This window comes from Prionailurus viverrinus, chromosome C1, assembly GCF_022837055.1.
Source record: "Prionailurus viverrinus isolate Anna chromosome C1, UM_Priviv_1.0, whole genome shotgun sequence".
NCBI classification, from domain to species: domain Eukaryota; kingdom Metazoa; phylum Chordata; class Mammalia; order Carnivora; family Felidae; genus Prionailurus; species Prionailurus viverrinus.
In genome coordinates, this window is record NC_062568.1 from 27,288,092 (window position 1) to 27,315,697 (window position 27,606).

Consider the following 27,606-nt stretch of genomic DNA (forward strand, 5'->3'; position numbering starts at 1 on the left):
AAAATTAGTGTTCTGTTACTATCATCTTAAAGTTCTTTGTTGTCTTTTGCAGTCTTTGCTGTAGGATCATTCTTAGGTCTTTTCTCTCAGGTGGGTGAGCTTCTCCAGAGAAGATTCTTCCATTCTCCTGCATGGAGGGCATATGCTTGGCTGCCAGTGCATTAACAGCCCATTTGAGAAGGCTTGCAATGTGAGGTGGTCCTCAGTGTTCAGTATGTGAACTTCTGTCTAATCCCTTTAGGTCAGGATTTCTCAACGTTCACTACTAACATTTTGGGCTAGATAATTCTTTGTTGTGGGACCTATCTTGTGCATTGTAGGACATTCAGCAGCGTCACTGACATCTATCCACTAGGTGCCAGGAGTACATACGCCTAGTTCAGTTGTGACAGTTGTGACAACTAGAAACATCTCCGGACGTTGCTATATGTTCCCTTTAAGGCAAAAGTTCCCCTTCAAGAATCACTTTTTTTTTTTTAAGTTTATTTATTTTGAGAGAGAGAGCACACACGCACACATGATCAGGGGCAGGGCAGAGAGAGAGAGAGAGAGAGAGAGAGAGAGAGAGAGAGAGAGAGAGAGAAAAGATGCCAAGCAGGCTCCACTCTGTCAGCACAGAGCCTGACATGGGGCTTGATCCCATGAACCATGAGATCATGACTGGAGCCAAAATCAAGAGTTAGGTGCTTAACCGACTGAGCCACACAGGTGCCCCGAGAATCACTTTAAGTAGAAAAGGGTTAATAGCAAGTCTGAGCCCTTATTTTCATGGGAAACAATCTTGGGTGTTTTCCTTCTCCTGGCATTTTTTTTTTTAACTAGAAACTTGACTAATAAATATAGAATGTTTCCAGGTAATATTGTTTATTGCAAACTGACTCCTGATTAGTGAGTGCATATGGACTGGGAAGACTGAGTAAACTATAGAAGCCTATGAAAAGACACAGTCCTTTGTTTCCCAGTGTGCAGTGTGTCAGTTTTATAAGTGAACATAAATACATCCCTTGAGGGATCCTAGAACCTATACTCATTGGCTGTTAAAATGTACTGCTGATTCATGTGGAGTATGAAGTTTCCCTAAGCCAGAGTGATTTCTGTACTTACCTACATGATCTCTGTCCTTTACAATGGTGTGTCCACAAAAGGCTCCTGGGGGACTGTATAATCCCTTCTAAAGATAGCATGTCTCATGCTAGCATGCTTTGTCTTTCTACAGAACTAAGTAAACTTAGTGCCAAACTATGGTCTGTTGGGTCCTATAAGTGACTGTAAGTCTGAACTTGAGACCACTGCTGGTGGGCGAGTAAAGGAAGGAATCTGGGAATTAACTGCTTTCTTAAGTATGCTTTCAAGTAATCCTCCTGCTTTTCTTCCCACGATCATTTCTGTTGCTTCTGGAGACTTTGAGGTTACATGATGTACATTGGGTTGTTCCTGTGCTTTTCTCCAGTGCTGGCTCAACATTCAGCTTTCCTTGGGTCTATGAGTTGATTACCACTCAGCCAAATGCTTTCTAGCTTCCAAAATTTTGTCATGTCTTGTGAGTTTGTTATTAATTTTTTTTTCAGAAGCAACACAAGGGGTGCCTGGGTGGCTCAGTCAGTTAAGCATCCAGCTCTTGATTTTGGCTCAGGTCATGATCTCACAGTTTATGAGCTTGAGCCCCCATGTCCGGCTCTGTGCTGACCGTGGAGTTGCTTGGGATTCTCTCTCCCCCCCTCTCTCTGCCCCTGTTCCGCTCGTACTCTATGCACACACGCATGGGCTCACTTGCTCTCTTTCTCTCTCTCAAAATAAATATTTTTTTAAAAGGCAACAGAAAAAAAAAAAAACATTTATCTTTGTTTTAGTTTGATTTGGGGAAGGAGTGGATGTATATCATTGACCATTCCTTTACAATCTCTTTCTCATGTCTATGGTCTCTTGACATTGGAGTACCCCAAGGTGCAGTCCTCAGACTACTTTTCTATCCAAATCCAGTCTTGTGAGCTTAAGCACTGACAACTCCCACATTTTAGTACCCTATTTCATTTATCTAAGACGCATCTGTTCCCCACATTTTAATCCCTCTAAAACAGTGGTAACTGGGAGCTATTTTGCACTCCCCCCAGGGGACATTCAGCAGTGTGTGGAGACATTTTTGGTTATCGCCAATAAAAGGGTGTTACTAGCACGTAGTGGGTAGAAGCCAAGGGTATTGCTAAAATCCTACAACACACAGGACAGCCACCACAGCAAAGAATTATCTAACCCAAAATTGTACCGAGGTTGAGAGACCATGTTTTAGAAACAGGTGGCATTTGTCACTCACTGTCAGTGAGGTGGCAAATACATTCTGTGTGAAGTTTTCTTTTGACAGTTCCTGATGAAGATCAAGAAAGTACCAGCATTAAGTCATCTTAGACTCAAAGAAATACAGGTGTCTTTTGCCAGCACCTCCACCCTGACCTCCAGGCTCATACATCCTATCTCTAATCAGTATCTCTATTTGGACGTCTAATTGGTAGCTCAAATTTAACTCATCTAAAACTGAAATCCTGATCTTTTCTCCCAAACTAAAAGTCTGGGAGAAAAGTCTTCTCCATCATAGTCAGTGGCTCTGCTGTCCTTCTAGTGCATCAAACAAAATCCTTGGAGTCTTAGTCTACTTCTTTTCTTTCCACCCCCCATTCCAGTCGTAGCAAATTCTGTTTCCTTTACCTTCAGAATATATCCAGAATTTGATCACTTCTCGTGACCCTCACTGCCACCAAGCCAGCATCATTTTGATGTAGATTTTTGCAATAGCCTCCCAGCTAGTCTTCCTATATTCACCTTCCCCTTAACATCATACCATCCATACAGAAGCCAGAGTGATCCTCTTAAAAGGTAGGTTGGGTTTTACCCCTCTTTTCGAACCCAAAGACTTTGTATCTTACTCTAAACCCCAGCTCCATGCAATGGCCTGCAGGATTTGCTTTCCCATTACCTCTCCCTCCTTCTCTCGCTTTGCCAGTCATGCTGCCTCCTACTTTTTTGCCAGACATCTGAGCCAGGTTAGAAGAATCAATCTGAGATTGGTATTGTTCTATCTTGGGGGCATGGGTAGTCAAAGTGCCCATCTAAAAATGAAACAATACCATGGCTTATCTTTTTGCCCTCTTGCTCTCTGAAACCAGGATAGGCACAGTACCTTTTCACATCTGGAAGAGTAAGTCTTTTTTTCCCTGCCTTTCTCTTTCCTAACTTTTGTTGAAATACTGTGCTTTATTTATTTATTTAAGCCTTCTTAGTATTTATTTATTTATTTATTTATTCATTCATTCATTCATTCATTCATTCCAAAGAAGACAGTAAGTAGTTCAAGTAACTGGGGAGTCTATATTTTGAATTACGAAACTATAACATTTGCTACCCAGTTTTTTTTTTTTCCCAACGTTTTATTTTATTTTTGGGACAGAGAGAGACAGAGCATGAATGGGGTAGGGGCAGAGAGAGAGGGAGACACAGAATCGGAAACAGGCTCCAGGCTCTGAGCCGTCAGCCCAGAGCCCGACGCGGGGCTCGAACTCCCGGACCGCGAGATCGTGACCTGGCTGAAGTCGGACGCTTAACTGACTGCGCCACCCAGGCGCCCCATACCCAGTTTTTATCAGTATCTTAAAAATAAACTGAAGCTGATTGTTAAAAAATGATTACTTCCTGAATGTTAAAGAATGCTTTAAAATAAAATATTTTCCATGGATAAACATAAAAATGGATCATAGAATAATTTCAGTCAGTATTCTTATGAAGTCTACCAGTAGTATTCATCCAGTAAATTTTTAAACTGGAATTCATTGTGGTTGAAATAAATTCAAATGTAGCCTCTTTGTATCTTAACCCATGTGAAATAAATGTTGCAGCTGATTTCCTGGCATTGTTATGGCACTTTTATTCATGTTAACTGATAAGACAATAGTTTTCAATTAGATAGCAGTTGGCAAATTTAAATGGTAATTTCATGTTATAAATTTTATATAGAATAGGGTTCACTGATAAAAGGTTAATGCTAAAACATTCCTTTATATTTATTTTTTGGTGAGATTGAAACTTTAATGATTCCTCTGAATTTGGAACTTTATACATGAAGTTGTACTTTTAAAATGAAAATGCTTTTAAGAGCTATTATTATTGTAGTTTATGGCAGATTCAAAACGTTTTATTGCATCCTACTAATACTTGATGATTGTACTATAAATATTATGATAGGAAAAAATTTCTTAGTATCTGATCTAGTAAATGAAATCTTTCCTAGATGAAATCTTTCATTGATATACCATTAAAACTCAATATGCCAATAGCATATCATAGGTTCAGTGCAATAAATTCTTCCAGTTCCTTCACTTTTTAGAACTATTTAAAGAATTAATTAGAAATTTTGAGGTAGTGGAAAGAAAATAGCAATTGTGTTTATTGTAGCACAAGGAGGTGGGGAACCACACTGGAATTTAAGTCCTGAGTTATTCTTAGCAAACAACCTTTTGGTCTGAAGTATTAACTTGAGAGCACAAGGCTTTCTCAAACTTTAAGAGGGCTGCATATCTAAAAGATAGAGATTATTAATTGATTTCTCAATTATTGCAGCTATTTTTCTCTTAAAATTCTGATGGCTGTGTTACTACATTTGACTGAAATTTATTCACATGTACCAACTTGGGTTTAATTCCAATTTCACTGGCTTTCTGAGGTTAATAAATAGTAGAAAGAATAGGTACCAGATGAAAGAACTGAAGATTTGTTGAAAACCAGGATGAAAGTCTAGTTCTCACACTTTTCAAACACACCACCCCAATCAACATTTACATGTATACCCTGATTCTTGTTTTGTTTATTTCTTAGTAATCTGTGCGATTTTTCATCTCTATTTGATTTTAGGTCTGTTTTGTTTTTCTTTTTAGTTTTGTGTTGCGAGGGCTGGTAAAGGACCTTTTTTGAACAAGAATATAAATAGATTCATCTGTTTTTACAATGAATAAGGACTATAAAATATAAAAGAAATAATTTTAAAGCATTCAGACATTTACTGGTTACATAATGGCTAGTGAAAGAGGAATAGAGAGAAGAGGGGTGAAAAACAGGAAAATAATAGCCCCTACTGTATTGGGCGTTTATTCTGTATTGGGCATTGTGCCTACCATGTCTTAACACACTGAATCTGCACAATGTCTTATGGAATAGATAGCATTACCTCCATTTTTACAACTGAAGGAACTGAAGCAGAGAGTGACCAAATAAGTTACCCCAGGGTTTGAACCCAGACAGTCTGGTTGTAGAGCTCATACTGCAATACCTTGCTGCTTCATCACAGAATTGAAGGAGAATCAAGACAAGGCTAGACTGGCCTGTGCTCTATTTTTTTTTTAAATACGAAATTTATTGTCAAATTGGTTTCCATACAACACCCAGTGCTCATCCCAACAGGTGCCCTCCTCAATGCGCATCACCCACTTTCCCCACCCCCCATCAACCCTCAGTTTATTCTCAGTTTTTTAAGAGTCTCTTATGGTTTGCCTCCCTCCCTCTCTAACTTTTTTCCCCCTCCCCCATGGTCTTCTGTTAAGTTTCTCAGGATCCACATAAGAGTGAAAACATGGTATCTGTCTTTCTCTGTATGACTTATTTCACAAAAGTATGGCCAACTGATCTTTGACAAAGCAGGAAAGAATATCCAATGGAAAAAAGACAGTCTCTTTAACAAATGGTGCTGGGAGAACTGGACAGCAACATATAGAAGAATGAAACTAGACCACTTTCTTACACCATTCACAAAAATAAACTCAAAATGACCAGTGCTCTTAGACCCAGACCAAGAGACAGAAATACAAGGGTGGAGGAAGAAAAAGGGTGAAGAGATTCACGCAGTAATATCCCCATCTTGTGGTGTTTTAGTATATTCCTGAATGTATTGTTAAAATTTAACAACTCTAAACTAGCTCTAATTTAAATGAATTGAGGCATAAATGAAATTCAGATGAAGGTTGGTGGTTTCCCACATTTGTAATAAATAGTAATGATATTCACTTCTTACAACAGCCTTTGGAGAAAATGCTATTATCACTCTATTTAACACATGAGGAAACAGGTTAAATAGTAAGCCTAGAGTCACAATGCCAGTAAATGGCTAAGCTGAGAGGCTCAGACTGGAATGACTATTCCAGCCTAGGGTCTGCAATCTTTACTACCAATGCTGTGCTTATTTTTAATATTTGTGAAAGATGCACACACGTCAGTAAAGGATGAATGTAAATGTTTTATTGAAACCTAATGTGTGTCCACTGACTTCTACTTCTTTTTTCCAGTTGTAATCTAAGGTGTTAGCTATCAAAAGGAAGTGTTTTGTTCTTTGGTGTGAGGCCATTTCTTGATTATGGTTTGGCTCCTATATGAGATCAATGCTTTTCTGTGCACCTGCCGTCCCCCCCCCCCCCACTCCAACACCAGCACCAGATTCTGGCTTGTAAATGAAACTTCATTTTAATATGTTATAGATTCAGTTCAAAAAAGTGGTGATTCATAACTAACTTTACTAACTTTGCAGAGATTTTTGGAGTTTTTGATTGATAGATGGAAAATTTGATAGCTTGCTAAGAAAAGTTTTTGGAATTGAACATTTTTATAGCAAAATTGATGTGTTGAATTGATTGACCCCCAGATTCATTTTTGAGGTAAAAACTAGATTTGGGGAAGATAATTTTTTGTAGTAAAGTATTTGAATATTTTGTGGAAGTGGAACCTAATATTAAATAAACTATATCATTCCATGATCCCTTTCATCTGTATTAATGTAATGACATTTAATCTTTGCACATGTACTATTTCTACTTCTGTTGTCACTTTGCATACATATATTCATTTTTGGTGAGGATGTGTTGAATTAAAAAAATTTTTTTAATGTTTAATTTTGAGAGAGAGAGAAAGAACGAGAGCAGGGGAGGGGCAGAGACAAAGGGAGACAGAGAATCTGAAGCAGGCTCCATGCTGTCAGTGCAAAGTCTGACGTGGGGCTTGAACCCACAAACTGTGAGATCATGACCTGAGTCAAAGTCAGACACCCAACTGACTGAGCCACCAAGGCACCCCTCAATGTGTTGAATTTTAATAACTAATGTTCCGTCATACTAACATGGTATATATAGTCAGTCATCTCTTTTTGTTGAACACCTCAGATGGGAGTTTGTATGAGATGGAGTCTACAGAGAATAGATTCTTAACTTTTTATTTTGGCAGAGAACAAACTGAGGGTTGCTGGAGGGGTTTTTGGTAGGGGGGATGCACTAAATGGGGAAGGAACATTAAGAAGGATACTTGTTAGGATGAGTACTGGGTGTTTGTTACATGTAGGGGATGAATCACTGGATTCTACTCCTGAAATCATTATTGCACTGTATGCTAACTAACTTGGATGCAAATTAAAATAAATAAACAAATGAAGAAACTTTTTATTTTGAAATAATAGGAAACTTTCGAAAACTTGAAAGAAAAGAATAGTACAAAGAACTCATGAAACTCATTACTCAGATTCACTAATTTTTGGTATTTTGCAACATTTGCTTTATTGTTTTTTTATATATACAGTTGCTTCCCCATACCATTTGGCAGTCGATTGCATTTATCATGCCCCTTTAGTCTTTAATACTGCAGTCTTTATTTATTTCCCAAGAATGGGGATATTGGCAATATACATTTGATAGGCCTCCCATGATAGAGTGATTGGCACGTTAGAGAATATGTTTAATGAGACAGTGTAGAGAGGGCAAAGAAAAAAGTCTTTTTTTTTCTTTTTTTTTTTTTTTTTTAATTTTTTTTCAACATTTATTTATTTTTGGGACAGAGAGAGACAGAGCATGAACGGGGGAGGGGCAGAGAGAGAGGGAGACACAGAATCGGAGACAGGCTCCAGGCTCTGAGCCATCAGCCCAGAGCCTGACGCGGGGCTCGAACTCCCGGACCGCGAGATCGTGACCTGGCTGAAGTCGGACGCTTAACCGACTGCGCCACCCAGGTGCCCCAAAGTCTTTTTTTTTCTTAAGAGTCATTTATTTGTCAATTATACCTCAATAAAGAAAAAACAGTTTTTTTTAATAAAGTCATTTATTTTACTTCTGAATATTTACCAGTACTGGGCACAGTTATAGATGCCCCTCAATAAATGCATGTTGGCTGATTTTTTTAAATATAATTTATTGTCAAGTTGGCTAACATACAGTGTATATACAGTGTAGTCTTGGCTTCAAGAGTAGATTCCCATAATTCATCACTTACATACAACACCCAGTGCTCCTCCCAACAAGTGCTCTCCCCAAAGCCCATCACCCATTTTTCCCTCCTCCCCGCACCCCCAATCAACCCTTAGTTTGTTCTCTGTATTTAAGAGTCTCTTATGTTTTGCTTTCCTTTCTGTTTGAAACTATCTTTCTCCCTTTCCTTCCCCCATGGTCTTCTGTTAAGTTTCTCAAATTCCACATATGAATGAAAACATATGATACCTGTCTTTCTCTGAATGACTTATTTCACTTAGCATAATATCCTCTAGTTCTATCCACATTGTTGCGAATGGCAAGATTTCATTCTTTCTCATTGCCAAGTAGTATTCCATTGTATATACATACCACATCTTCTTTATCCATCCATCAGTTGATGGACATTTGGGCTCTTTCTGTACTTTGGCTATTGTTGATAGTGCTGCTATAAACATTGGGGTACATGTGTCCCTGTGCATCAGCACTCCTGTGTCCTTTGGAGAAATTCCTAGTAGTGCTATTGCTGGTTGTAGGGTAATTCTATTTTAATTTTTTGAGGAATCTCCATACTGTTTTCTAGAGTGGCTGCACCAGTTTGCATTCCTGCCAGTGGTGCAAGAGGGTTCCTGTTTCTCCACATCCTTGCCAACGTCTGTTGCAGAAACAGTCTTGATCTGAACAAGCTTGTGGTGGGAAATCCAAGAAGCACTAGTCATTTATTCATGCCATAAATATTTGAGTGCCTAGGCATTGCACTAGGCTGTAAGGGGTAAAACTGTGAACATAATACACAGTGTCCTTAGGAGGTTATAATTTATAGTGTGAGGAGAAAGTGCCAGTACAGACCACCAAACAATTTCAGTTTCAGTACAGTGTAGTGAGTGTTATGATAGGAAAGATAGAAATCCTTGGTTAAAAGATCATTGATGACTTTGAGAATGAATTGTAGAATGCATTACAACTCAAAGGATGCAGACTTTGGAGAAAAAAGATAGATGCTAGATTGCAGGAAATTGAGAGATAAGTGAAGGGTAGTGTACTATAGCTGAATTCAGGAAATTTAGCAGTGAAAAGGAGAAAACACTAGTTTAACAAGAGGTAGGTACCTAGAAGTATTAATATTTTTCTGTCTTTCCCACTCCCAATAAGCTGGACTAGTTGAATATAGAGACTGGGAATGAGGGGAAATGAATGGGATCTAGGACATACTTAATATATATTTATTCATACAGAAATGGAGAAAAAGATGAGAAAGAGGTGTGGTTCAAGGATACATTTTAGTGATGAAAATCCTCACTGAGGGATGTGATGTTCTTAGTAATGGGGTGAAATGAAGTCATACGAAGAGGTGGAAGGGTGAAACTAGAAGCTTGACCAACTTGGAAACTGCTTAGAACGAGCTTTAGAGAGAATGACTTAGGAAGTGGGGGGAAAAGACTAATAAGAGTACTGCCAAACAGCAGTCAGGGCCCAGTTGAAGCAGGAATTGGTATTAGACTTGGTGTTTGTGCATAGCTTCCCATAGAGCTCTGCTGTCTCAAAAGTAGTGAGGTTATCCTTAAGTTATCAAGGGTTAGATCATCTGGTTCTTTTTTATTTTTGCATAATATAATTAAAGATGCATGCAACTTTTCATTACTATTTTGTTTCAACGATTCATTTCAGTGATCTTTTTCTCTTCCTGCATGATAATGAGACTGGCCCTTTTCCACCTCCTTTACCTATCATTTTCTTCCTTCCTGCATTTTCACAGCATGCTATTTCTCTGAGATGCCCCAGCAAGCAGGCCAAGCATCATACTGACTTCACAGAAGAACAGGCTGAGCTGACACCTGTAAGTTCTGTAAACCTGTCTGTGGGACTGCTAAAATAGCAATAAAGAGGAATGCATTCTTTAGAACTCCTGATGATGAAAACTGGTCATATACCTAAATTTTTTGAATTAAAATTAAACCAGTCTTAAACTAGCAGAAAACAAATGAGCAACTGCATGAAACAGTACAACTGAATGTTAATACGGTAAGATTATATAGGTGGTAGGATATCTGATATAAAGAAATTTTGTATCAGAACCTAAAGCTACATACTTTCTTTCTTACTCTGAAACTAAGGGCTTTTGTATATTTCTTAAGGTGTGGACAAATTTAGCTGTTCTTCCGAATGGGGTTGTCAAGTAGAGTGACTCTTCCACACTGATGCTTCACTGAAAACCCAATTTCTTTCTTCAAAAATGTACCCTCTGATCAGTGGTTGACAAAGCTGGATGCTTAAGAGCTATGCTGTTCCTTATGGTAGCCCCTAGCTACATGTGGCTATTAAGCACTTGAAATGTGCTTAATCCAAATTGAGATGTGCTATAAAAATAAATGACACCATGGATTTCAAAGACTTAATATTAAAAATATAAATGTTAATATTTTTATTGATTACTTCTTGAAATTATATTATTTTGGGTATTTTCAGTTAAATAAAAGATACTAATGTTCATTTTACCATTCCTTTTTTTTTTAATGTGGTTACTAGAAAATTTTTTTTTAATTTTTTTTTTAATGTTTATTTATTTTTGAGACAGAGAGAGACAGAGCATGAACAGGGGAGGGTCAGAAAGAGAGGGAGACACAGAGTCTGAAGCAGGCTCCAGGCTGTCAGCACAGAGCCCGATGTGGGGCTTGAACTCACGGACCGTGAGATCATGACCTGAGCCGGACGCTCAACCAACTGAGCCACCCAGGCACCCCTAGAAAATTTTAAATTTTATTTGTGGCTTGTATTATATTCAGTTGGACACTGCTGCTTCAGAATCATCTATGAATAACAAGAAAATGCGAAGTTCCTGACCCCTGTCCAACCGAATCAGATTCCCTCTGACCCTCCTTCCATTTCTTTCCATCCCCTTCCCTTGCCTGGTAATAACCTAGTAACCCAGTGAATTGATTTCATAATCCACTAGTGGGTTATATCCTGCATAGTGAAAAACACTTTTCTTACCTCACCTTCAGCCCCTCCCTTATACTCTTAAGCATCATCGACACTTGCTGTAATATTTGCGTTGCCATCTACTTGTTTCAGTTCTTAATCCTTCCAGTCCCAGTACCCCCATTTTATAACAAATAATATAGATCACTATGTTTATCCCAAGTGAAATTCATAGATACTATACCCTACCTACATACCTACTTTTTAAAATAAATTTAATGCCCTAATTAATACCCATGGTGGAGAATAACCAAAAAGTAACTTATAATATAATAATGTATCTATTTCAGTTTTTAAATGTTTGACCACCACTGTATTAAAAGACATAATAACATAATCATATACCCACTTATATGGATTTAAGAAAGGTGAGCAGATCAGAAGTCATTTTTTACAGGAAAAAAGGAGAAATATGGGTGGGCCTAGAACTAAAACATTTTATGACAAATAATTGCAGACAAAACATACCTATATTTGGTAATAGAAAAAGGAAAATAACCTTAACTGAAGTAGGGATAATGTGCTGAGGCTACTTATAGGCTCAAAGAAAAGAAAATGGGGAAGTATAAAATTTTTACACATGAGTCATTTCTAATTGTGATAAAACCATTCACTATCTTACAAATCGGATGAGGCAATAATAAAATTATTTTGATATTTGATATTTTTACAGCATAGATTTCTCATTATGCTATAACTATTTTAAATAAGATAGTAATATGGAATATTTTAAAAGTCTTTATTACTGAAGCTCAGAGAAGTCCTTGCATTTCATGTCTTTTCATTAATAGTATTTAGTTCTTAATTCTGTTAAAAGGAACTTCAAATCTCTCCTGTCATTTACTTGCATGTGACAGAGTGCACAGTGATACTGTCCGTTGTGGTTTGGCAACTCTTTAAACTAGGTTTCCATTGGTGAAATGATTTTCCAACGTAATGAATAACTCTTGGCAAACTTTGGACAAAAGAAAGTGCAGGCTTCCCCCAATTTATTTCACAAGGTAAATAGCATTCTTGGAAGAGTCACTGAATATTAAAATTACACAGAAATACATTGTATTTATATGTAAAACGGAGTTGGGGGTCTAAGCTCAGAATATTAGGAACAGTATTTTCCATCTATATGATTTTCTATATAAAGACAGTAAAAGTTCATGTATGATGTGGGACTTTTACCGTTATTATGTGACATTGTTCCATGCTTCAGGGCATCCAGCATTTCTGTTTCCGTCATAATAAATTCCAATAACACCCTCCTCCTCTTCATTGTGACAGTCCAAAATATCCCCATTTTCTGAAATGTCTCCTTGAAGGTAGTACTGCCCCCTTCTAGAGCCTCTGATATCTCTATTTGTTCTGTTTCTACCTCCCACAACACCCCTAGCTGCTGCTTACTCATCTTCCAGGACTCTAAGCATTTTGAGAAATACTTTCTGAGCCCCTAATTTTGCATTAGATACTCCACCTCCTACCTGCTTCCATACCACTTAACACATTGTATTAAAGTTGCCAGTTTATCTCCCTGTTAGACTCTGAGCTTTGTGAGAGCAACGGAATGCCTATCCTGATCACCTTTGCATTTCCAGTGCCTTACATGGCTCCAGGCTCAAAGTTGAAATCTGATAAATAATTGAAAATATAAAGGGGAAAATGGAAAAGAGAAAATAAGCTAATAAACCAGTGAAATGGATTGAAAATAAGCCACTGACTTTGTATTGTTAGTGGTGAATGAAAGAAAATCTAAGAAGGCCCTATTTAAATGAAGTGATGTGCATTTTTGTTACCAGCACTGTGTGCCATGACAGAAGACTAATTTAAGGACATGCACAAACCACTGTGGCCTTTGCTTTTCTCAGTCCTCCAACTGCATACCACTTTTCTCATCCCTCTTGCATTTTTCTCCAGTAACCAGTTCTCCTGACATCCTAGCCCACTTTCTGAGGAATTGTAGAGCAACACATGACTGGCACCATTAGGGGAAGATAAAGTAAGGCATTTGTTGAAGGAAGGAGTTGGCTGCTTGTGGTTTCTAGGTTTTCATTTTTGTGCTACAAATACTTAAAACTTAGAGGAAACATGCCGGCCTGGCTTCCCTCCCAGCTAGTGAGTAAGCAGTGAATACCTATGTGACTGTCCCAAGCACAGAATAATTTATGATCATGTTCTGATATTGTTTGTGGTCTAATTTTTTGGATGTGGATTATTTTTGGTACACCAGCTATGATAATATAATGATTATCTCCCTTTTATTTTAGGCTGTTTGAACCTTTTAATACTTTCTTCTTTTTTTTTAATGTTTATTTACTTTGAGAGAGAGAACATGCATGCGAGTGGGATAGGGACGGGGGGTGGGGGGAGAGAGAGAAAGAGAGAGAGAGAAAGAGAGAGAGAGAATATGAATCCCAGGCTGACAGTGTAGAGCCTGACATGGGGCTGGATCTCATGAACTGTGAGATCATGACCTGAGTGGAAATCAAGAGTCAGGAACTTAACCCACTGCGCCACCCAGGTGCTCCAAACCTTTTAATATTTTTAAATGTATAACTTCTATTTATGAGTCTTTAAACAAATACAGTTAGGTATCATTATTTCTCACTGATTAGATCACAGGTTTCTTTTTTAGTAATTTGAAGTCTTGAGGTGATTTGAGTTTGAGGACTAATTGAGTAAATCCTGTATGATTTTTAAGTTTAAACTCAAATTTAATGTCTGGAATTATATTCACGAAATAATAGTTCATTTTGATGGCATGAAGCAGATTTTTTAAATTTAATTTGAAATATAATTTTCTGAATATAGATATTCTACTTATTTGAAGGATCTTTTTCTGAAAAAGTAATCTTTGAATAAGATAAAGGAAATAGGAGTAGGTTTTTAAGAAATAGTTTTCTGTGTATTTTACATAATTGTGTAAGAATACATTTGTTTCCAGGGACACCTGGGGTGGCTTAGCTGGTTGCATGTCTGACTTTGATTTCATCTCAGGTCATGATCCCAGGGTTGTGGGACTGAGCCCTGCACTGGGCTCCATGCTGAACCTGGAGCCTGCTTGGGATTCTTTCTCTCTCCCTCTGCCCTTCTCCCTCCCTTGCATGTGTGGTCTCTGTCTCTCTGTCTCTCTGTCTCTCTCTCTCTCTCTCTCTCTCATGAATGAATAAATAATAAGTAAATAAATAAATAAATTTTTAAAAATTAAATAAAATACATTTGTTGCCATTGCATGTGAGCAAAAAATGAATGAATGGAAGAGCAGTGAAAGTTATACTTGCTCTTTTTAATTGTCCTTCCCAGTTTTCTCCTTGGTCTTAGTGGATTGTTAACCTCAACAATTAAATAATTAAATTGCAATTTTAGAAATTTCTCTTGCCCTGCGTCTTTATGGATAAGCCAACTAATCTTTTCCTTCAGGAGGATTATACTATTTAGGTAAATGAGGACCTAGAGATAATTGTCTCTGTTCTTGTTATTGTTTGATCCTGTTAGTGCTAATCTTAATGAATATGCCCAATTTTTTTTAACCTTAGTTTTTTTTTCCTTTGTTTTTTTTTTTGTTTGTTTTTGTTTTTGCAGGAATGGGTGAAAGGGGCAGGTATGCTTATAAGGTTCATCTTGTATTAAAGCATAAATTATATAGACAATCAAATATTAAGTAGCAAACTCAACTCAGTGTAGTGTAGATATGAGCAAAGATTAAGTTAATATTCTTTTCTGTAACAGTGTTTCTAATCTTAGAATAGAATTAAGATTAGAATTAATATAAGATTAATCTTAATAGAATATTAATCTTAGAAGTAGTGTGTTTTATTATCTCTGACAATTTTCTGAGAGTGGGTGCTACTCTAGTTCACTTAAATTTCTTTCCAAAGAATTTTTTTCTCAAGAATAACTTGATATACAGTTATATTTATAAAATATATATTTATATATTACAAAATGTAACTTTATATACAGTTATATTTATAAAATGTAATATCATAGAGTATTTTCTGTAATTCCACTCAGCAGTGTCGATGTATTGTTTTAAATGGTGGTTAGTAACTACATAGCTTTAAAAAATAAATTCTAATTCAGAATTATTTAGGGACAGGCAAGTTTGAATTACATATATATGGAAACAACTATAATTTATACTCTGTGAGTTCAAATACAATTGCATGAACTTACGTTGAACATGTTACTAAAAAGTTATTAAGGGGGAAAAGGATAGTTAGGGACTTCATTATTCACAAACTATTCTTATGAAAATATATTAAATGCTTGAATTTAATCAGTGTAAAGAAACTATACTGTTAATATTTTGTTTATGTCATTTGTTTGCTATGTAAGTCCTTTATTGTGCAATATAGTCCTATTAGTGTTGATATAATGAGTGAATTGATAAGATTTTATTGAAAACAGATGATATCCACTAGGCAAAATATTTATGGACATTTTTTTCTCTTGGTGTAGCTATCATTGAATTGATCAGAAATACTTGCAGAGTTTTTGAAATGATATAGACTTGTTCTATTTTCATAAGAATATACTACCTAAAGCTATATAGGTCTCTATAGGCTTTAATAAGAGGAAGGAATACATTTAGTCATTAGTCTTCAACACCTATTTATCTGTGCCGTGTGCACAGCACTCACAAACATTGCCCAAGAAGACCAACTGGCTCTGTGATCTGTGCAGTGCATGGTCCATTTTCTCAGAGTGAGGGACCACCAGGAGTCAGGTAGGGCATGCCTGCTGGCATAGATGGTGTCTGCCTCTCCATCCTTTTCTTCTTTTTTTTTTTTTTTTTTTTTTAAGTTTTCTTATGAACACATTTCACTGTAGGAAAGAGACATGAGATTAATGATAGAGAATCATTCTTTGTCTACTTTATATTTTAAACACATAAAATCTCTGCTGACTTCTATTGCCTTTTTTGTTTTTCTCTCTTTTTCTGCACAAGCACTCCTATCTGGACAGGGAAACCTCCCTTCTTCTGAGAAACATTGCAGGAAAACCTTCTCATTTGCTGACCAAGGTGATACTTCTTTCCACCTGCATGTAAATATTTGTTGCCTTTTAGGTAGAATATAATTTCCAGTTTTGATTGTGCTCTCAGATTGTACTTTCTTATTTAAGCACTTTTGTTGTTAGTAGAGTTATTTTTTCTCTTACTGAAGGTAATTATTTATTGATCTTAATGACTTAAGATATAATGACTTAATATTCTGCTCTCAATATCAGAAAATATTGAGAGTGGAAAATATTTTCCATAATTTTTCACTAGTTTTTAACTTTTGTAAATGACCTGACCAATCTAGTTTAACATTTTATTTCATTTTAAAGCCAAAAAACATTGCTTTAATTTTAACTTTCATTACTAGTGGTTATCCATGCTCTGAGTTTCTTTAGCAAATTTTGTTCTCTAATTCTTGTTTGCATTATAAACACTTTGTTTAATTAAAACATTTATTTATATAAACAGAATCTTACTTTAATTTACATTAGTTTAATCAAATTGGAAGAGAAAGCTGTAATTTTAATTTCTCAGTTCTCTGCCTTCAGAATGCTTTGAATTGGTCCAACTGGATTTTCACTGGGCTGATATTTTACATCAATTTAAAATCCTTTAAAAAAAAAAGGGTGGGGGGAGGCGAGGCGGTGGTGGGTTTAAAAAAAAATCCTTTAGCCCCTGTCTTTATTAACTAAGGAATAACAGAATAGGGAAGCTGAATAGATTTTTACCTCTTTTCAAGTCATGTTTTTATTTCATTATCTTATTTAAATACTGTTAAATTCAAGAATGGTTCAAGAATGAATTCAAGAATTCAGACTTGGTTATAGTTTCTTTGGAATATGTGTGGTGATAATGGGTAATGTGTGTTAAGTTATTATGTCTGAGGGTTTTTTAAAAAAATGTATTACTTAACCTTATAAACTTGTGAAAGAGGGTAATAAGGCTAAAATTAAAATATCTCTGAGAGGAGCAGCTCAAAGACCCGTGAGTCCGCAGTGAAATCCTTTCTCTCGCTTGAGTTTCTCTTTAAAGTGATCTAGGAATGGGGTAAAGCAGCTTATGGTAGGAAAATGTAGAATTCTAAGCAGATAATAGCCACGTTATACTTTATAACCATAGCAAAGTTTTTTTCTTTCCTCAGCTCCTACTCTGTTTACTCTCTGTCTCCCCAGAATCCACACTCATAGCTTCAACTAGGATCTCTGTTCTAGATGAGATCTCTTTACCTGAGAGCAACATATTTCCAGATCGCTATCGCATTTCTTAAAGATTACCAGCATTTTCCCAGCATCTCCACTCCTACAGATCTCTAGCTTTGTTACTCACACTTACCCTGGGGCCTCACAGTTTATGTCCTTCTTCTTGTGACATTTCTGTTTCTGTTCAGAATGCTGCCACTGTCCTGGTTACCCAGGTGTGAGCCCTCGTTACCATCGATAGTGCCTTTCTTCTCAGTTACTATCTTAAAGCTACAATGAAGAAATTGCAGGATTAGGCTCACCCATCCATTTTATTACCATTGCTACCACCCTAAAATAGGCGCTTACCTCTTATCAGGCTACCGCACTGGCCTCTTCATTCTTGCCTCTCTTTCCTCCAGTCCATTTTGTATACTGCACTCAGATGTAACATTTTACCATTTCTGTTGTTTATTTATTGAACAAATATTTGTTGAGTCAGGTATTATGCTAGGGGCTGAGATACAGCTTTGTATAAAATGGACATATCCCTCTACCCTCAGGAGCTCACAGTCTACTTAGGAAGACAGATAAAAAAAATATTAACAAGCAAATAGAAGCAAATTCTAAATTATGTTAAATACTATGGAGGAAGCAAGGTAAAACAATAGAGAGTACTGGGGAGAATATTAGGAATACATTTTCTTTAGATGGTAAAATCAGAAAAGACCCTTCTAAATGGGCAGCACTTAACCTAAACATTGAAGGATGAAAAGAAGCCAGCTTGAGGGTGAAGGTTAGTGTTACATATAGATAGGCTCAGGGAGAAGAGTTAGGTAGGTTTGAGAAGTTGAAAAAAAGGCTATGTTGCTGGAGCCACAGTAGTTGAATGTAGATAGGAGTGGTCTTGATTTGGGTTTGGAGAAGTAGGCAGGAACCAGATTGTTCACAGCATGCTTAAAGAGTTTGTATTTTTTTCCAAATGTAGTGGCAAACTGTTGAAGAGAATAACTTCATTCAACAGATACATGCCATGTTCACAACCCTGGGCTTTGGCAGTGAACAGTACAAAGTTCCTATCTCGGGGAGAGTTATCCAGTCAGTAACTCTCATTTCCCTCTGCCCAAGAGACAGTGATGCCAACTGCAGCATCAGAGCCATCTCTGCTCGGATTATCTCCTTCTCCCATTACCTAGGTGTCGGAACTGCTGGTCTATATAGCCAACACCTGGCTCCAGCTATGTCCCTGCTTACATACAACAAGAAATTTGAGCAAGAATGTGATTCATTAGCATAGAACCTAAACACATAGGCTGGGATGGGGCATGGAGTCAAGGAGGTGGTAGAAATCCCCAGATAACCCATGCTGCAGGAGCTTCTCAATGTCAGTGTCCTCAATACCACAGAATTTGGCTGTTGTGAAGCTAAAATGAATTTATACCTCTTGCATGCCACCTTTGTGGCAGTCTGGTTCCCTTTACCCAAAAAGCATCATGCCCCAGTTACGACCCACCTCTCATATGCACTTTTCCAAACTAAGACATTGTGACACCCAGTAGAATGAACATAGTGGCACTGTGCTTAAGCCAAGGCAGCAAAGGGAATGTTTTGTTTTGTTTTGTTTTGTTTTGTTTTGTTTTTCCATATAAATCCAGTTGTCCCTATACCTCTATTACCGAACTAACAATCCTACATACAGTTCTGAGCCAGGAACTTCTGCAAAAACCATACCAACCAGTTTCTTCTAAGAATGGCATTAGTGCCAGCACAGAACTATTTTGCCATAAATGGAGCAGTGGACAAAGGACACATTGTTGATCTGATGCCCTTAAAACTCTGGGTACCATTCTAAATGCCTTCCTTGACCTCCTCATCTAACAATGTGTTTTTGTCACTCTTTACTCCCTTACCCTGCTTTATTTTTTTCCGTAGGACTTATCCCTGACTGACTTATCATACATCTATTTCTTTATTGTTTTATCTCCTTAAATGTAAGCTCCTTGAGAGCAGGAACTCTCTCCCCTGCACTCAGATCCAAGCCTGCATAGTCTCAACAAACATCTGTCACATAACACAGTGGTCCTTTAGTGACTTCTAAAGACTGTTAATAATGTTAACCACCATTTTCTTTGCTTCAGGGAAGTTACAAAAGTGGTATTATATTACTGTAAGTCTTTTCATTTTTCACAAGCAGTTTTTATTTACTGCTTTCCCATAAGTTTGTGCTATAACGTTTAAGAACAAAAGGAACTGTGACAACATTATAGTGGAGAGAGCAAGTAGTTAGTCATTTGGTAACTGCCGGTATGATCTTAGAAAGATTAGTCTTTCTGGGCCTTGGTTAATCAGTATAATGGATATAATAATGATATTGGCCTTGTATAATTCAGAATTAAGTGAGATATTATGTGCAAGGATGTCTCATAGTGTGTGGCAAGTTTTAGGTGTTCAGTTAATGTTAAATGTCCGGATTTCTCCAAGGAAATAAACTAGTTGTTACTATTATTATTTGGGCTCTAAGTAGTAAAGAGTAGAACATTTCATAGGCAGTGAGCTATTTACCACTCAAAGTTTCCTTGGAATCTTTTTAAATTTACATAACTTTTTGTAAAATGTGAAGCTAGATCCCAAAGAAACTGCTAACCACTTTTTAACCCCTTAATTTCAGTTGGATTTGTTCTGAACCATCAAAGCCTTAATAATTTCTTAGTTGAAGGAATTCATTGGCCATCTCTTAGCAACTGTCACTCTTTCTGTGAGATTTTAATTTTTACACTAAAGAGAATGCTTCAACACTGTGTAACCACAGCATTGGCTTTCATTTAATCAGAAGATCTTCACTGAGTTTTGTTCTTTATGTAAATTTGAAGAGGCTTGGCATTTGATGGTTATTGATAGCCCCACAGGAGTTTTTCAGGTTGAAAATGGGTTGTCTTTTGCTCTTTTAAGAGACAGGGTAGTAGAGAAAGTTGTTGTATGTGTGAGATACCTTTTACTTACGTTTAGGATGGCTGTGGGACAAACAATGTGGAGAAAGGGATAGTCAAAAGATAAGGGGCAGAGAAGGCTTAAGACCTGAGGGTTTCTGCATTAACAAAAAGAAGAGAACATGAGATGAATAAAGCTTTGTTCTTTGTATTGAAGTCAGTTTATAAATAAACTGCCATATGTCTTCTTACTATATAATCTAAACATATCAACAAAGAGTGATCTTTATTGTACACTTTATGAACTTAAAACAATTTCTTCCTCTCCTAGGTTGTTAGGGTCAACATGATAATGTAGGTGAAATCAACCTTTCCGAGGAAGAGGTTATCCATAAGAAGCATAAAATGCTATGATCCTGCAATTTGATATAAATATTTTTATTTTCAATTTTGCTCCAGTAATGATATTCAGACTCTAAAATCTAAAAGTAAGAGGTATCTTGATCAGTTGTTTCTTCAAAAAGCTTCTAGCAAGGATCATCCTTGTTAATAAACTGGAGAAGAATAAACTAAAATTTGCCTAGGTTGACATTAAGCACATAGTTCTTAAATTTGAACTTGATATAGTTTTAAAACAGATCAAGAGTAGTATTTTAAGTACGTGGAAGGGCTGAATTTGGATGTTAAAATAGCCCCACCTAGGGGCATCCGGGTGGCTCAGTCGGTTAAGCATCCGACTTGGGCTCAGGTCATGATCTCATGGTTCATGAGTTCAAGACCCCACGAGTTGGAGCCCCACATTGGGCTCTGTGCTGACAGTTCAGAGCCTGGAGCCTGCTTCGCATTCTGCGTCTCCTTCTCTCTCTGGCCTTTCCTCCACTCACTCTCTGTCTGTCTGTCTGTCTCTCTCTCTCTCTCTCTCTCTCTCAAAAATAAAGAAACAACAACAAAAAAAAATTTCTACATAGTCCCACCTAGGGTGCTTTACATAAAGATGGTTTCTTACTGATGACTAGGAAATCTAATTGGTTTAATATATGTCAAATGGTTGCACTGTATCTCTTGTTTCATTAATTCTTTCTTCTGGTGTGTCAGCATTTTTCCTGTTAGCCTGTGGAACAAAACTTCATTGAAACTAATCTTACAATTGAATGACTTTTTTTAATCAGTGCTTCAAAAGGTAGCACTGGTTGTGTTCTTTTGTATTTGGCAAATAATATTATACTAAAAGGGGAATATGAAAATATTATTTTTATATTTATAACCAGTATCAGAATGCAGTATTCAAATTTGTATATTCCTTTTTAAAATAAACTTTATGTTTGTAGAGAACTTTTAGATTCACAGTAAAATTGAGGGGAAGGTACAGAGTGATCAACATCCCCCACCAGAATGGTACATTTGATACAACTGATGAACCTTTGTTGGCATATCATTATCACCCAGAATCCATAGTTTACAGTAGGGTTCCCTCTTGGGAACCCTCCAGTTTATTAACAAGGACAGTCTTGGATTTGAACAAATGTATAGTGACATGTATCTAACATTGTATCATGAAGAATAGCTTCACTCCACTTATCCCTCCCTCTTCCCCAACCCTGGGCAACCACTCGTCTTTTTACTATCTCCATAGTTTTGCCTTTTTTTAGAATGTCCTGTTGTTGGAATCATAGTGTGCAGGGTGCTTGGGTGGCTCAGTTGGTTAAGCATCTGACTTCGGCTCAGGTCATGATCTCACGGTTTGTGAGTTTGAGCCCTGTATCAGGCTCTGCACTGTCGGTGCGGAGTGTGCTTGGGACTCTCTCTCTGTCCCTCCCCGACTTGGACCCACGCATGCCCACTCTCTTTCTCTTTCTCAGATAAATAAATTAAAAAAAAAAGTGGAATCATATAGTGTGCAGCCTTTTCAGATTGGCTTCTTTTGCTTAGTAATATGCGTTAAAGTTTCCCTGATGTCTTTTCATGGCTTGATCATTTGTTTTTAGCACTAATATTCCATTGTCTGGATGTAGCACAGTTTATCCATTTACCTACTGAAGGATATCTGGGTTGCTTCCAAGTTTTAGCAAATTTATAAATAATGCTGCTATAAACATCTGTGTGCAGATTTTTGGGTAGAGGTAAATTTCACCTTATTTGGGTAGATACTAAGGAGCAGATTACTAGATCATATTGTGAGAACATGTTTAGTTTTATAAGAAACAACCAAACTATCTTCCAAAGTGGCTGTACCATTTTGCATTCCCATCAGCAATGTATGTGAGTTCCTTTTGATCCACAACTTTATCAACATTTGATGTTTTCAGTGTTTTAGATTTGGGCCATTTTAATAGGTTGTGTAGTGGTATCTCGTCTTAATTTGCAGTTCCCTAAAGACATATGATATTGAGCATCATAGGCTTATTAGCCACGTGTGTATCTTCTTTGGTGAGTTGTTCATTTGTGTCTTTTACCCATTTGTTGGGTTCATTTTCTTGAGTTCAAGAGTTCTTAGTATATTTTAGATAAATAGTCCTTTATCGGATAAGTCTGATAAATATTTTGCAAATATTTTTTCCTAGTCTGTAGCTTGTCTTATCCTCCTGAATATTCTTTTTCTTTTAAAAATGTTTTTTGGCTTTGGGGACAATTTTTTTAACTTCTGCAGAATAATTATAATGTTATAAAAGTATTTGGCCTTTTGGAAGTTCATGTTTATATTACAAATACACAAAGCATTGATTTTGCATATCAGTCTTTGCTCACCAGACTTTGAGGTTTAAATTTGCTTTTCAGAGACATGAAGTAAAACTTGAAAATATGCCTTGATAAATTTTTCTTCTCTGTAACAGCCATTCATACTAATACAAAGATGTGGGAAATGAGCCATGAGGAACATAAGATCATTATCCCATTGAGAAAACATTTGTAAGACTCATGCTTCCTTCTTTCCTCTCCCCCCACCCAAAAAAAAAAAAAAAAAACCTGTCAACTGATTTCATAAAAACCACTGGAAATGCTAGTATTCAAAATTCCTTTCTAGAGTAGTGCTGTACTTAGAAACCCAGGGTTTGGTAATTTAATAATGGTTTGTTTCTCTAAGACACAGAATTCTAGAAACTAAGTTTTAATGACAGTAGCATAGTTTTCTCACTGTATAGCCTGCATTAAAAAGAAAAAAGAAACTTACTGTGAAATACACAGGCAACATATTTTATGTTGTTTATTTGCATAAAGCGGGGGGTGGATACAGGATTTAATCCTTTAATCAAAAGAATATACCTAGAATAGTCTAAGAATCAAGTCTTATCTTACCCCCTCCATTGTTAAAATAAAGTTCTTTGTTCCCTAATTGGGTTTACAGATAGTATTTCCACGCCTCAGTTATTATGTTAATTCACTGGCTCCTTTCATTGAAAAGGATCTGATTTCTGGCAAAGGAGCCCAGTATCTTCTCTAACCACTATTTTCTTCTCTGTTCTACAGAGTAGTAACTATTAAGCTTGAAATGAGGGAAGATAGCCTAGATTATGAAATGGAAAGAGAACAGTTCAGAAACAAGAAAGACAACAATTTAGGAGAACAGGGAGTAAATCTTATAAATGAAGTTCGTTTTTGTTTTTGACTCTGGAAGCTTTAGCTTTTTCGTGAAGAGTAACATATGGATTGTATTTTTTAATCATAATCCAGAGCAGGTAAAGTTGGCTGATATAACCAGGGTTTTCTTTTGTTTTAAGTCTTATATTAAATATAGGAATGTATAAGATGGTAGTGTATGTTTTTCTTAGATATTTTCCAGAGTAATCAAAAGCTTAGAAATAGAAAGTAATCCTTCATAAGTGAAGATTTACTTATATGAGTTTTTCTCAACTGGAGATTAAAGCTACAGTATACAATGGCCTATTGCTGGAAAGTGCAAGTAAGTACCAGTATTACAGTACTATATGTTATTTTAGGAAAAACTAAACTGTGTAACTGTAGTTGTAGTTCTTGATAATTTTATTACTACTTCTCTAAATTTTATAAAGAAGTTACTAGAAATTAGATATTTGGAAAATTATATTTGAAATTATATTTGAAATTTTAAAAATTTCATCAGTGAGTTAGTAGAAACAAATTTGAGTTTAACTGACATAAGACATTGGTTATATTGTATATTTTTTAAGGTAGAATGAAACCTAGTGAAAAGTGCATTCTTCTCTATCTGAATTGGTATATTAATGAGAACATACCTGTATTTTTTATTAGGGACTTTTATGTCAGTGCAAAGAAATAAACTGATACTTTTTTTTTTTTTTTTTTTTTTGCTGTTTATGATGAAGATACATTTTTAGTATAATAGAACAAAACATTAGTATGCAGAAGATTGCCCGGACTTCAGAGGCGAGTGTAAATTCAGAGTTGAGGGATTGTGCAGGTGTGACAAACTGGCAGGACCATACCACAGCACATTATGCATTCCTGTTTCTCCTACCTCAGAACCTGAAATTTATCTGCTTCAGATTGATAGATTTACTACATTATAGATTGCTTTTCCTTTAGAAGGTGGAATCTGGTCTTATAAGAGATCTTCAAGTCTTCATCTTAAAAATGTTCTTTGTATGTCTATCTTACTTAGTGAGTAGGGTTATTTTTTAAATGTGCTCTATGTAAGTGGCTGAAGTTATATTCTTACTAAAATTCAATGCTGGCAAACATCCTTAAGATAAAAAGACTTTTCAAAAATTCTCATTATTTTAGCATCGGTTTACCTGAAGTGCTTTGTGTTCACAGGAAGAACAGGCAGCAAAATTGAAAGCTGAGAAGATCAGAGTTGCCCTGGAGAAAATTAAAGAGGCTCAAGTGAAAAAGGTGATATTTGGGTGTTTTCCTGGTTTGGGATTTTTAAAATCAGATTTATAAAGAATTGCCTTGCTTATATACCATACTTCTAAGGTACGGAGAGATAGAGGGGTATTTCTTCCTAATACATTTTCCGCATGTATTTTTTGAGATAAAATGTATTATAAAGAAATAACTTTGTTTTAAATTCTAAAACACAATTGTCTTCTGATAACCTTAAAAATGCTTTAAATTTGTTTAGGTAGGTTATTTGATACCTAATTTTAGAGTTTCTTGCATAATAAAGTCATTATTTGTGTTTTAATTTATATTTAACTAAGAACATTACTCAGAACATTGCTTGATATTGGAAGAAATTTCTAGAATGCCTATTTTTTGGTTTGTTTTTAATTTCCTTTTACCTGTTATAGTTGGTGATCAGAGTTCACATGTCTGACGATAGTTCTAAAACAATGATGGTGGATGAGAGGCAGACGGTGAGACAAGTGCTGGACAACCTAATGGACAAATCCCACTGCGGTTATAGTTTAGACTGGTCACTCGTAGAAACCATCTCTGAATTACAAATGGGTTAGTAGTATAATTGCTTTACTTACTTTTTTGTTTCTATGTAATTCTAACAGCTTGTGTGTTAACAAAAACACTTTGAGACATCTATATATTTTTTTTTCTATATATAACTTTGGATTTCATACACTATCTTTTTTTTCATCAAGTATTTTGAGATTTCTTTGAATGCAAGATCATTCCCAGTTTCACTTCAGATCTTATGGCTAAAACTTGTTTTTTTTAAGTAAGAAAATACTTTTTCCCTTAAGTAACTGCATAAATAGACACACTTGCTAAAAATCATTATATCTATTCACATTTGTTCTGAGTTCCTTATTTTTTTAAAAACAAGTCTTACCTTTTTTTTTTTAATGTTTATTTTTGAGAGAGAGAGACAGAGTGCAAGTAGGGGAGGGGCAGAGAGCAAGAGAGGGAGGGAGACACCGAATCTGAAGCAGGCTCCAGGCTCTGAGCTGTCAGCACAGCCTGACGCGGGGCTCGAACCCACAAACCATGAGATCACAACCTGAGCCAAAGTCCTGTGCTTAACTGACTGAGCCACTGAGGCATCCCTGTTCTGAATTCCTTAGACCAGCATTTGACTTTTAAAAGGGAAAACATAAAACATCTTTTTTATTTTTAGCTAGATGTACTAAATCTTAGTTTTCTATGATTTGTAATGTAGTGTGGTATTTTCTAATTTTAAAAATTCCTCATTTTTTTTTTTTAATTTTTTTTTCAACGTTTTTATTTATTTTTTTTGGGACAGAGAGAGACAGAGCATGAACGGGGGAGGAGCAGAGAGAGAGGGAGACACAGAATCGGAAACAGGCTCCAGGCTCTGAGCCATCAGCCCAGAGCCTGACGCGGGGCTCGAACTCACGGACCGCGAGATCGTGACCTAGCTGAAGTCGGACGCTTAACCGACTGCACCACCCAGGCGCCCCAAAAATTCCTCATTTTTAATGCCATCATGGACTCTTTAAAAAGTTTTCTTTTTATATTATTAGTTGTGTGATTATAGCAACCTGGCAATTATTATTTTATTAGGTATTATTGAATCAGTAATCAATTTCAACTTTATATTTTATTTTAAAAAGTATTTGCATTGCTCTTCCTACCTCTTTTATCTTTAAATATTTCACAGCAGTTTCCAGAGAAATAAAAGTTTAATTATTCTTTGGTCACAGAACACACATACATCACCCCCAAAACTAAGCCATAAGTTATTAGTTTATTAACATGTATAAAATATATTCTAATAATGCTGATAACTATTCTGAGAGAATTAGAAAGGTTTGAGTTTATAGGTATGGCATCATGGTACACAGAAAATGTTTGGATGCTAGTTTTTGGAATATATCCAGAGCTATAGATTAAAGACCCACATATGTAATATTTCTCTATTACAATTAGCTACAGTATCTTAACAAACTGTTAATTTAATCATATATGGCACAGTGCTTCAAACATACATACTTCAGACAGTATGTGATCACTCAGTATTTGTTGAATGAATAAAACGAGGGACTACTAAGTACCCAAAATAAGATGGTGAAAACAAATTATAAGAACTGTCAATTATTCAGTTAAACAGTAAAGATTATTAAGGATGAATAAACAAAATGTAAAATGCACCTGCTTGCCAAAGACCTATTACCTAAAGACACAGAAAGATTGAAAGTAAAAGGAGTGTGAAAGATACTCACTAAAAAAAAAGATAAGTATGTTAAGATCAGACAAAATAGACTAAGCAAAATGCATCACTAGGAAAGGAAACCACACATCTTCACCAGGAAGATGTAATCATTCTAAATGTTAATCTGATAATGGCATTACAATGTATAAAGCAAAAGTTGACAGAACTACCAGGAGAAATTCACAAGTCAGCCTTTGTAGTA

The 27,606-nt window shown here is 36.2% G+C and overlaps 1 protein-coding gene across 6 annotated transcripts in view; it reads left to right on the forward strand.

Annotated features, from left to right (window-relative positions):
* RAPH1 (Ras association (RalGDS/AF-6) and pleckstrin homology domains 1) overlaps positions 1–27,606 on the forward strand; it is a 109,011-nt gene that overhangs the window by 50,286 nt on the left and 31,119 nt on the right. For 3 of the 6 annotated variants that reach the window (XM_047872755.1, XM_047872759.1, XM_047872754.1), the window contains exons 5-8: positions 10,015–10,095; positions 16,177–16,251; positions 25,088–25,165; positions 25,567–25,726. In XM_047872755.1, the coding sequence (XP_047728711.1) occupies positions 10,015–10,095; positions 16,177–16,251; positions 25,088–25,165; positions 25,567–25,726 (394 nt within the window). The remainder of the gene's footprint in view (positions 1–10,014; positions 10,096–16,176; positions 16,252–25,087; positions 25,166–25,566; positions 25,727–27,606) is intronic. The other 3 variants (XM_047872756.1, XM_047872757.1, XM_047872758.1) reach the window with 3 other exon arrangements.